The sequence below is a fragment of the Schistocerca gregaria genome, chromosome 3 (genome assembly GCF_023897955.1).
Source record: "Schistocerca gregaria isolate iqSchGreg1 chromosome 3, iqSchGreg1.2, whole genome shotgun sequence".
In the NCBI taxonomy this organism is placed as follows: Eukaryota; Metazoa; Arthropoda; class Insecta; order Orthoptera; family Acrididae; genus Schistocerca; species Schistocerca gregaria.
The window spans coordinates 460,151,041-460,163,528 of NC_064922.1; the positions used below are offsets into that span (position 1 = coordinate 460,151,041).

Consider the following 12,488-nt stretch of genomic DNA (forward strand, 5'->3'; position numbering starts at 1 on the left):
CCATTGAGAACAACATGCTGTGTTCTGTTTGCTAAAAACCCTTCAATCGAGCCACACAGCTGGGCTGATATTCCGTAGGCTCTTACTTTATCAGCCGACAGTGCGGAACTGTATCGAACGCCTTCCGGAAGTCAAGGAAGGTATTTTAAAATAGACTCATAGGATATTCCATTTCGGAAATCATTAACGAATACAATATTCCGAGCTCCACAGTGTCAAGAGTGGGCCGAGCATACCAAATTTCAGGCATTACCTCTCACCACGGACAGTTCAGTGGCTGACGGCCTTCGTTTAATTACCGAGAGTACCAGCGTTTGCGTAGATTTGTCAGTGCTAACAGACGAGCCGCATTGCTTGATATAACAACAGAAGTTAGTGTGGGACGTAGGCCGAACGTATCCGTTAGGACAGTGCGGGGCAATTTGTAGTTAGTGGGATATGGCAGCAGACGATCGATGCGATGCGATTGCCTTTGCTTGCTAACGGCAGGAAATAGCCTACAGCGCCTCTTTTGGGTTCGTGGCGATGTCGGGTGAACCGTAGACGTCTGGAAAGCCGTAGCCTGATCAGGTGAGTCCCTACTTAGTTTCGTAAGAGCTGATGGTAGGATTCGAGTACGACTCAGACCCCAAGATGGCAAGGATCCAAGTTGTCAACGAGGCACTATGAAATTGATGATCGTACGGTAATGGTGTGAGCTATGTTTATATAAAATGGACTGGGTCTTCTGGTCCACATGAAGCGATCATTGACTGGAAATGGCTATGCTCAGCTACTTGGAGACTATTTGCAGCTATTCATTGATTCAATGTTCCTAAAACGACGTTCGAATTTTTATGGCTTACAATGCGTAATGTCACCTGACCACAATTGTTCGCGATTGGTTTGTAGAACATTCTGGATTGTTTGAGCGAATAATTTGGCCAACCAGAGTGGTCGACATGAAAGCTATCGTTCATTTATCGGACATAATCGAGGTCAATTCTTGCACAAAGTCCTGCACTAGCAACCCTTTCGCAATTATCAACGGCTATAGCGGCAGGTGTCTCAATATATCTGCAAAGGACTTAAGCATTTCGACTTCAGGCCACAAGTGGCCTACCGGGACCATCCGACCGCCGTGTCATCCTCAGTGGAGGTTGTGGATAGGAGGGGCGTGGGGTCAGCACACAGCTCTCCTGGTCATTATGATGCCATTCTTGACCAAGGCCGCTACTATTCGGTCGAATAGCTCCTCAATTGGCATCACGAGGCTCAGTGCATCACGAAAAATAGCAACAGCACATGGCGGCCTGGATGTTCACCCATCCAAGTGCCGACCACACCTGACAGCGCTTAACTTCGGTGATCTCACGGGGAGGGTGTATCCACTACGGCAAGACCGTTGCTAGTCAAACTAAAAACTCATATTTTTGGACCGCTCGTCTCCATGTTGTGAGTCGGCTGCGCCACTTTGTTTTGCCTCCTCTAGTTGCGCAGGGAATTCGATGTGTACCAGTGATGCAAACATGTTCCTGCAAACCAACATAAATTTTATATGTAAATAATTTTTCCAGGTGACGATTAAAACTTAATGATCTGCCCTTATAGCAATGGTTATCAAACACCATGGTTGTTTAGCAATTACAAAATAATAATAATAATATTCCCTCCAATAACGTCCACTTTGATTCCTTGCGCCCTTCGCAGTGCTACAACTGAAAGGTCCAGCGGTGCACGTGCACATCCCTTTCTTTTCGCTGCATTATTTGTAATGGCGCAGCGTACACGCGGCAGTGCAGCTACAGAAGTTGTCAACGCAGTTCGGGCACCGCTGCCCACGCGGCGTTGCCTGGCAGCAGCTGCACCGGCTGCGACAATTGCCGCACGCGCCGCGCCGGCTGCCGGTAATGCAGGATAATGGCGAGCGGCCGCACGACCGCAGATCCCGGGCGCCGCCATTAAACCTATTAGCAATTAGATAACGCCGCAGCGCGGCCGCCGTGCGGTCTTACGCGAACCATTACGCCAGCCAAATTATGGGCCGTGCCGAGCCGCGCAGCGCAGCGCAGCGCAGCACCACGCCGGCCAGTGGCCGGCGGTCGCAGCCGCAGAGCCGTCCCTGTCCGTCCGGCCGGGCGCACAGCGGCGCACTAGCAAGTGGTGTCGCTTACCGCGGCTATACGGGCCCGGCTTAACTGCCTTCCGCAGATGCCGCCTACGGAATGCTTGTAAAGCTGCGGGCTCCGCTTCACGTCTTAACTCTGCGGCTTGCTCGGGCGACAGCCACACTGCGTTACATCGGAGCGGATCCATAATCAGGTGAACCTACACTGCCGAGTTAAAGAAATGTACCGATTTTCGCGGGATGTCCCGTTTTCCATGGGTGTAATGACATGTTAGTAGGCAAGTGTCATTGAGTGACAGTCCTACTTCAGTTTATTTGTCTTTTGATTTAAAACATATTTTCATATTAAAATTCACTCAGACGCTTTCACTTACTGTAGTCTTCCCCTATCCATTATTGATTAATTAACTCATCGACTAAACACCAAACTTCTGGAAATGGGTAAGGAAGACGGATACCTTCGCAACAAGCGACAGAATATCAGCAGTTGTATGACTCTTTACCGGCCGGAGTGGCCGAGCGGTTCTAGGCACTACAGTCTGGAACCGCGCGACCGCTACGGTCGCAGGTTCGAATCCTGCCTCGGGCATGGATGTGTGTGAAGTCCTTAGGTTCGATAGGTTTAAGTAGTTCTAAGTTCTAGGGGACTGATGACCTCAGAAGTTAATTCCCATAGTGCTAAGAACCACTTGAACCATTTGTGACTCTTTCACTATATGATGGGGTAAACGTGTTAGGACGTTCATCATTTCCTTAATCTCAGTCGCCACTATCGCGACGACGCCGCGATCACTGTAACACCGTGTTTCTAAGAGGCGACGAAAACTTCCATTGATGTAGACCAGACAAAAGATGAAATTAAAAATATTTTTTATGATGAAGGGTGCAAGGTTTTCTCGGGGCTTATCTAAGGTAAAGATGAAAATCGCGCTCACCGTACTGTGCGCTTATACATTGAAGCGCCAAAGAAACTTGTATAGTGATGCGTATTCAAATACACAGATTTGTAAACAGGCAGAACACGGCGCTACGGTCGCAACACCTACATACTGAAACAAGTGTCTGACGCAGTTGTTAGATCGGTTACTGCTGCTACAATGGCAGGTATTCAAGACTTAAGTGAGTTTGAACGTGGTGCTATAGTCGGCGCACGAGCGATGGGACTCCGAGGTAGCGATGATGTGGGGATTTTCCCGTACTACCATTTCGCGAGAGTACCTTGAAACTCGGAATCCGGTAAAACATCAAATCTCCGACATCGCTGCGGGCCGGAAAAAGATCGTGCAAGAATAGGACCAACGACTAAAGAGAAGCGATCACCGTGACGGAAGTGAAACCCTTCCGCAAATTGCTGCAGATAGAGTGCTGGGCCATCAACAAGTGTCAGCGTGCGAACCATTCAACGAAATATCATCGATATGGGCTTTCGGAGACGAAGGCCCACTCGTGTGTCCTTGATGACTGCACGACACATGCCTCGCTTGGGTCCGTCAACATGGATGACTAGAAGCATGATGCGCGGTCGGACGAGTTTCGTTTCAAATGGTTTCGAGCGAATGGACGTGTACTCATATAGAGACGACTTCATGAACCCATGGACCCTTTATGTCAGCAGGGGAGCCGGGGAAAGTTCAAGCTGGCGGAGGCTCTGTATTGGGGTGCGGCATGTGCAGCTGGAGTGCTATGGGACCCCTGATACGTCTAGATACGACTGACAGGTGACACTTGCGTAAGCATCCTGTCTGATCCCCTGCATCCATTCATAGCCATTCTGCATTACGGCGGACTTTAGCAATTCCTGGAGGACGATGAGGCATGCCACACGTCCAGAATTGCTACAGAGTGACTCCAGGAACACCCTTCTGAGTTTAAACACTTCCGCTGGCCACCAAACCCCCCTGACATGAACTGTATTGTGTATATCTGGGGTGCATTGCAACGTACAGTTCAGGAGAGATCTCCTCCCTCTCGTACTCCTACGGATTTATGGACAGCCCTGCAGGATTCATGATGTTAGTTCCCTCTAGCACTACTTCAGACATTAGTCGAGTCCATGCCACGTCATGTTGCGGCGCTTCTGCGTGCTCGCAGGAGCCCTACACGATATTACGCAGGTGTACCCGTTTCTTTGGCTCTTCAGTGTATTTAAGTGTCTGACGGAGGTGGAACAGGCGTGAATAAACACAAAAGCATTGAAGTACACAAAAATTCCCTCTTTCTTCAGTTCAGAAGTGCCACGTTCGCAAAAAATCCCTTCTTTGCTTAGAAAAAATCCTGGCAAACCTGATCTGTTCCCGGCCGACTGCGCGCACTTTCAGCGAAGCATAAAAATAGGCTCGTATGAATTTTTGTAAACAAATATTTAAAAAATGTACAGTACCGGAAAAAAATGCGACACTCGAAGGACTGCGTCCATTGGCACCAGATTATAATATACGCTACTGAGGTGTTGTAGTGTTAGTGATTCATTCGTCACGCTCATCGGCGATCTGATGGTGCTCAGGATTCCTATCTGTCCATGCTCTGCAAGCAGTAACTCTGCTGAGTTCAAAGATGAACAGTGTTTGTAGCATTCGTTCTAGGCTATAAGTATGCTCAACCGATAAGTACGCACTCCTGTTGAACTGAACAGCTTCAGCTATTTTAACTAGTTCGCATTTATGTCCACAGGAAGCTAGATAGACCTTTTCGTCGGATTGCTGCATGTGTTGATCATGTTCTATCGGTAGTGCGTCGTTGGTTTCAGCTGTGGGCTGAGGAACATTCCCAAATCTGTAGATCAGGCTGTGGACGTCCGCGTAAGATAGACGCACGTCAGGATCGACGCACTGTGTGAGAGGTGCTGGCCTACCGAACTTCATTCAAGGATGAAATCCGGGCAGATGTTGGAGCCGCGTCATCAGGGACCATTAAGAACCGCCAGTGTGTAGCATGATTAAGCTGACGTGAGTCACAGGAGACGGAGCTTCAGATATATTCATACGAGCCGGAAACTAAGGAGCTATAAACTGTTTTGGTATTCCGAGTCGAATCGTAACGAACAAACGTGGTTCGTCAGCGAAGCACGTCATAGAAAGGATTTCTTCGGTTATACTGGAGACGTCAACAACTTTGCTTTAGAGTGTAGATGAACAGTTAATGTTAAATACAATACAAAACATTGTTTACGCCAAGTCATCTCTGACCTTACGAAAACAACCAAAATCGTTACATCAACATACATCACAATTATTTGACGGAGAAAAGATCGAATTAATACGTCATTGAGAGTATCCACCTATTTTACAGCAGAATGATTTCATACGCAGGCATCTATTTTAATTACTCTGAGATGTTGCTGAATCCTTCCCAAACTATATTTTTGACATACGAATATCAGAGTGGAAAAAAATGTTTCCAGAAGCAAAACAGTTTTTTTTTAACTTGAAAAGTTAGCTGTCGTAAAATGAGTTCTAAAATCCGTGAGTCAAAATTACATAGAACGCTGACGATCTCAAATACGGTGATGTGCAAAGCTTAAAGTAAAAAGAAACTTTCGCGTGATGTTTCACTACGAAGTAACATAGCTCGAAGCTTGTATCTTACACAGAAAACACGGCTACAATATAATACAGAAGGTAATTGATAGTAACAGGCAACGAAATAAGCAGAGATTTCACAGTTCATGGTGCTATGTTACTTGTCAGTGAAACAACATGTGAAACTTAGTTTCGTCCTTACGTTTTGCACTCTAGTGTGAGAAATCAGTGACTGCAGATGAATATTTCAGGCAGTACGAGTTCTTCAGCTGGTATCCGTATGAGACATTTATTTAGTGAAGCATAAATGACGCGAAAGCCCTATTAATAAGGCATAAGATAAGACTAGGTGTGTCTGAAAAAAAATTGAACATCTCTCTGGAGAATGCTTGTCGATACTCATTGATTAGTTTCCAGACTGGGATAACAAATGCAGGGAGAACCAGAATACCACCAACTAGACTTTGTGGATTATTTAGGTATAATTTCTAATTATTTAGTATGAGGAAGCCGTGATCTCTAGTGTGTCATAATAGAGTAGCAAAGCAGCTATAATTCCTTCGACTTTTGTAGCTCAGCTACTTTTTTGCTGTGAAAATACCTTCACAAAAGTGAAAAAGCCTCGAACGTGTATCAGAACACAGAGTTGTGCAGCAACCCTCAAACGAATCTCAAACAATTACAGCACAGTGTTCTGGCCACCGCTGTGGGAACGGCTAGACATAGAGTCACTCAGCCACTCTAACATTGCATTCAGTGAACTCGTACACGGCGTGCACACTGGCCAGCTGTAAACCTACTCAGCCTACTGCGTATCACTGTCGACGTACAGCTAACGCCACATTAAAAACAGGCACAACAAAGAGCTGAGCAGTACTGAGTGCAAACTCGAGGGTGAAGAGTAAAGTGTACATCATTGGTGTCAACAGCAAGTATCGACAGTGAATGCACCAGGTATGTTTCAAAAAAAGAGACACAGCGAATAGCATTAACCCTTGCCCTGTGGTGCAGATATTTTCAGTATAATACAGATTCAGAGGTAACTGGGGGAAAGAAACCAACGAAATTCTATTAGTTTGCAACGGGCCACTGGAGATGAAGTGCACGCGACGGCAAAATACTCGAAAGTATCCCAGAGAAAACTTGTAATTTCGTCGGTGGAGGTTCATATTGTATTTGTTATCCTAATCTGCAAGCTATGGTACCAATGGCCTCTCTGTTTGGTCCCCTTCCCCGAATCCACCAACCAGTCATCTGGAAGCTAATTTTTGAATATCAACATGCATTTTTCAGAAAGAATTACAGTATTTTTCAGGCACAGATTTCCATATTATCTTACGTCATATTCAAGTGTCTTCCACAGCAGTTTCGTGGTAATAAATCTACGTTTTTTCAAGACTTTGTATTGCTGTAATGTTCGCATTCGTCCATCGATGTGTTTTTTGAGATCTTCTTGGTAACCCCGGCGTTTTTTTAGTAATTCACAAAAAACGAGTAAGAAATCGTTTAAATCGCTTTTTCTCCAAATATTAACCTTTAGAATGGATACATTTCTGCATGTGTTCGAAGCAGTTCTGGAGACATTTTTTTCTACTCAAATGTTCGTACATGCGTGGTTTGAATGATGTGTATACTGGTTAATACTGGCTTTTCACCACTCTGGAATGAAATGTTTCTCTCTTGCTATGTCCTACAACAGCATCCTCAGAGTGGGATGCTGGTCGGCAGGCTGAGCTCACCTGAGGTAGTCGCGGCGGCACAGGATGAGGTCGGCCTTGGTGTAGAGCGTGGAGCCCACCTCCCCCAGGCGGCAGTCGCAGCAGCCGCACTTGAGGCAGTCCTCGTGCCAGAACAGGTCCAGCGCCTTCAGCAGGTACCTGCAACCACATCAACAATGCTCAAAACAGCGAAAACCCTTGTAGCAACTACCATCAACATATACACTGACGAAAAAAAAAAATCACAACACCAAAAAATAATTAATACAGAGTAATGAAATTTAGGGAAAACATTTGTCTACGGAATATTTGTGAATGTGTAACATTGCAGGACCACAGGGTAATGTGAGCGTGCAAATGAGAAATTCTGGTACATTAATAATCACTATAACTGCCAGAATGTTGAATTAAATCATGAAAACGTGCATGCATTGTGTTGTGCTGGACGTCAGTTTATGGGATGGAGTTCCTTGCCCTTTGCACTTGGTCCGTCTCGATTGGAGTCAGATCTGGTGATCGAGAAGACCAACGCACCATGTCGACACATTGTACAACATGTTGGGTTACAACAGCGGTGAGTGAGCGTTCATTATCCTGTTGGAAAGCACCCCCTGGAAAGCTGTTCACGAATAGAAACAAAACAAGTCGAATCACTAGCTTAATGTGCAAATTTGCAGTGAGGGCGAGTGGAAAAACCACGAGACTGCTGCTGCTGACATACGAAATCAAACCGCAGACCATAACTCCAGGTCTTGGTTTAGTGTGTCTAACACGCAGACAGGTTGGGTGGATGCCCTCAACTGGCCTCCTCCTAATCAACAAATTGCCATCACTGGCACCGAGGGAGAACCAGCTTTAATCAGAAAACACAACAGATCTCCACACTGCCTTCCAATTCAATGACACTTCCTTGACACCAATCAAGTCGCAAATGGCGGTGGTTTGGGGTGAGTGGAATGCACGCTACAGGACGTCGGCCTCAAAGCTGTCCTCGAAGTAACCGATTTGTAACTGCTCGATGTGTCACTGTGGAGCCAATGCTGCTCATATTGATGCTGCAGATGTAGCACGACGCACCAGAGCCATATACCAAACATGACGGTCTTCGCTCTCGGTATTGCCACGTGGTCGTCCGGAGCTCTGTCTTCCCGTTGCCATACATTCCCGTGGTCACCGCTGCCAGCAAACATATATGGTGGCTACATTCCCGCCTAGTCTTTTTTGCAATACCGCAGAAGGAACATGCAGCTTCTCGTAGCCCTTTTACACGACCTCGTTAAAACTAAGTGATGTGTTGGTAGCCGCGTCTTTTTCGCCTTAATGGCATTCTTGACTTACAACGTCCAATCTCAAATGTAACTAATGCTCACGACCTTTACAACGTGTATTTAAAGCAAACCTGACTTACATCCTCATAGTGGTGTTACTAGCGCCGCTCTTAGGCGACTGGCGTAAAACTTGAATAGACATCATCTTACAGACGTAGAAACATACCTACCAATTTTTGTTTATGTCGCACAACACCTTCTCGGTATTGTGACTTTTTTCCGACAGTGTATTTTCAGTTATGAACCCCCAGAAGCTGAATCCCACATTGCGGACAGAAATACCTAACGAAATATGAGCTTATTATACTGTAATGATGTGCAAGTAAGATGGTGAGCGCACGATGCGTTCTGCGCAGAGAGGATTTCTGGTAACTGGCAGCAGCCTAGTGACCGCTTCGTCGGGTAGCTGTTTCTGCTTCTGAATCAATCCTAAACAAATTTATATGCTGGGAAAACTGTCACTTGGAGAACCAACGCATTTCTTAACGTAAACTTTGTCGTGTTAGCTTTATGCCAATCATAATCAGAACTACTGTGGCTGAGAACCTCAACCGTGTGTAAACTAAAATGAAAATCAACCCTATATATTTTACGCACACGATACAGGCAGACGCGCCATATGGTGTTACTGAATGGAGCGTCAGCTCGTTCACTACTTCTCTGCGTCGCCCAACCTTCGGCCTTGTTAAGAGCACACCAATATGAGGCAAGGTACTGAAACATTATGTTACTTTTTGTTCAAGTATCCACTTGTTTATCGATGTAGGTCACTTTTAAGGTCAAATCATAATGTCCAGTGTTAATATTCCATCGCTGAAGAACTGCAAAAAATATTTTTTAGCTATTCTCTGAATCACTTTATTATTAGACTGAAAATGTTGTTTTTACCGTACCTTTTTCCTTAACTAAAGCGATCCTTAAACTCTTTCGCTGGTGCTCTAATACTTACATACTCTCACTTACTGTTACTCTCCTGGCTCTACAGACCACAGTCGGTTTTTGCCTTTCAGGCAGCCTCCTCCACGAAGTTCTGCCCTTGGAATCGCCATCTCTTGTTCCGAGTATCTTAAGAACTAGGTCACCTCGTCCTTCCGTCTTATTTTGTGTCTTCCTAAAGGTCTTCGTCGTTAACGTCTCTTCTCTAACCTATCCCTGTCTCGATCCCTCCTCTCACTATAGCCGTGGCCAGCACTTTTCAGTCCCCTTGTCTCAGCTCCCGCAAAAACATCTGGTTCATTATACTCCTCCATGACCTCCCTGCTGTTTCTTCCTCGCCATTTCTCCTCTCTCACAAATTGGTTCAAATATCTTCCGCAGGATATTACTTTCTGAAACCTTTATTTTCCTCTCCGTGTACTTATCTATTCTCCATATTTCAGCCCCATATAGTAATACAGGTATGATTACACTTTTATGTGTCCTTATTTTGTTTCCTCTTGAAAACATGTCGGATGACAGTGATTTGTTGAGTGGATATGACTGTCTGTCTGTCGTTTTAATCCTGACTTCTATTCCTTGTCTCCCATCGTTCCTGTCGTTTACCACAACCCTCAGACATTTAAACTCTTCTGTTTCTTCAAACATGTGGTTATCAGTCTGTATGAAATCCTGTACTTTGCCTTGTAATTTCTTTCTATCCCCATAAATTTTGTTTTCTGTCATCTATATTTCCAGCAATTAGTATTATTTCATTTACAAAGGCCAGTACCTCCATTTTTAATCCTACACAAATTCCCTTTTCTGCTTCGCTTGCTTCATCTAGTGTTCTCTGTATTATTAAGTTGAACAAAAGTGGTGATATTCTATTTGTCACCTCACTCTTGTTTTTGTTTCAAAAGTCATCCCTTTCAAGCCTTCCAGTGCAACTTTTACAACATTTGCAATCTGTTTTGCTATTCCAAACATCTGCATTTCTTCCACAATTTTACTCTGGTTGTGCTATCATGAGCTTTCTTAAAATCAGCAGACAGTATACCACTGTTTCGTTGTCTTCTAAGTAATATGATATAGACTCTTTCAGTTTGAATATCTAATCAGACGTGGATCGATTTTTCATAAATCCCGCTTGTCTCTCGTCCATTCACTCTTTTAAAAATGGTTTCAATCTCTCTTGGAGAATCTTGGCGAACACTTTTGAGGCTGTGCTGATTAATGAGATGCCTCTATGTTTTCTATATCCTTATAACCCTTTTTGTGGAATGGAGAAGTCATGATGAACACCATATTTTTGGCAATATGCTCTGCAAGATAAAAAAGCAGCAAAAAGATGTAAAGATAAAATCTAGCTGCAACAGGTGGAACAAAGCTTAAGGCATGACAGACCTCTTTTTCTTTCTACGACAGGACCAGGCAGAATATACAGGATGTGAGATACAGGTAATAGTTTAAATGCTACAACAAACAACTGATAAAATCTCTCTGTTTCCTCACTATCAACAAATGTATGTGGGCACATGAATCCTCCTATGTAAGAAGACACTTTTTACATTATTCAGCCTTTTGGTCCACAAGGCTTGTGTAGTGTTCTCCAGGTGTAGTTTTCCTCTTTACAGAGATCCCAAAAAACAATGGTTATATCCTATACCGAAGATAAAATTAAATTTTCTTAGTTTGGAGCAGGCGAGTGGGTTTGATGCCCTATTGTGTTTACTATTTTTATCACGCAGCGGTGGACTCAGGTTCCATCCACAGAAACGAAATAGCATACAAACTTCATATGTTATCTTTGAAAATTTTGAACCCCTGCTGAAATATTTTCTCCGTTTTTCCTTTGATCAATGGTGAATAAGAAAGCTTTTGCCATCGTTAAATTTTCATTTAAATTCACTATACTCTTTCATTTCGTCATGAATTTCATACATTTCAGACACCGATCGTCCAGCATCATACTGCGCACTTTTTTCATGTTTTCACCTATGAACTCAGTTTGGAAACGCCCTTCATGTGGATCATCTTCAAAAAATGTAAGACCACTTTTTCGATTCAGTCACTCATTTCTCAGCTATGATGTCCTCCTGTTGTTATAGAGTCTCTCCGCTCTACAGTTCAGAGTAATGTGCGTTTCATTACAATATTGGCTATTATAAGGATCAAACTCAAATAATGAGTTACATCTATATTATCCCTAACCCAGTCCCGAATGTGTTAGGTCTTCTGGTGTCTATAAGTCCTCGTATAAACTAAAGCCAGAGAAACACAAAAAATTGTGGCAAGTAAAAGCGGTAGCAAGCAAGGGAAAACAAAATGCAAACAGAGCTTTGAATGGTTAACACATCAATTAGCCCTTCCCTTCTAGCCATGAATTTAAATCGCATCCCGCGGCACTTCTTTATTTATGAAACTAGGTCGTTTAACATCCATGATCAAAACATTTTTGGGAAAATCTCTGAACGAATATCTCACAGTCAGTGACGAAAGCGTTAATGGGAATACTGCTGAACGTAAATAGGACACACACGGTACATTTCAGTATGATTTGTTTCTTCCTTTCACACACACGTTTTCTTATCGAATACTACACTTGAACACTTTTTCAGTTTTCTGTTTATTAAGTGGATCATCATTCATGTCTTTGTTAACGAAGTTAGCTAACAGTTGCACATCTGTTTGCTTGTACACATCTCCGCAGCCGTTGTTCACCCCCTACATATATGGCCTTTTCGAAATGTGTGGTTACATATTTGTTCTAATTTAAAAGTTGATTGACAAGTAACTAGTGCTCCAGAGAATCCAACGTGATGGCGGTCGGAAGTCGTAAATCCGATGCTCACTGTATCATACAGCATTCATGGATGTAAAGCAACAGTAGACCAAATGA

At 44.0% G+C, this 12,488-nt stretch overlaps 1 protein-coding gene across 3 annotated transcripts in view; it reads right to left on the bottom strand.

Annotated features, from left to right (window-relative positions):
- The window catches only part of LOC126355204 (LIM domain only protein 3-like), a 295,646-nt gene that overhangs the window by 77,521 nt on the left and 205,637 nt on the right, over positions 1-12,488 (bottom strand). For all 3 annotated transcript variants that reach the window (XM_050005436.1, XM_050005439.1, XM_050005437.1), the window contains one exon: positions 7,365-7,502. In XM_050005436.1, coding sequence (XP_049861393.1) covers positions 7,365-7,502 — 138 coding nt within the window. The remainder of the gene's footprint in view (positions 1-7,364; positions 7,503-12,488) is intronic.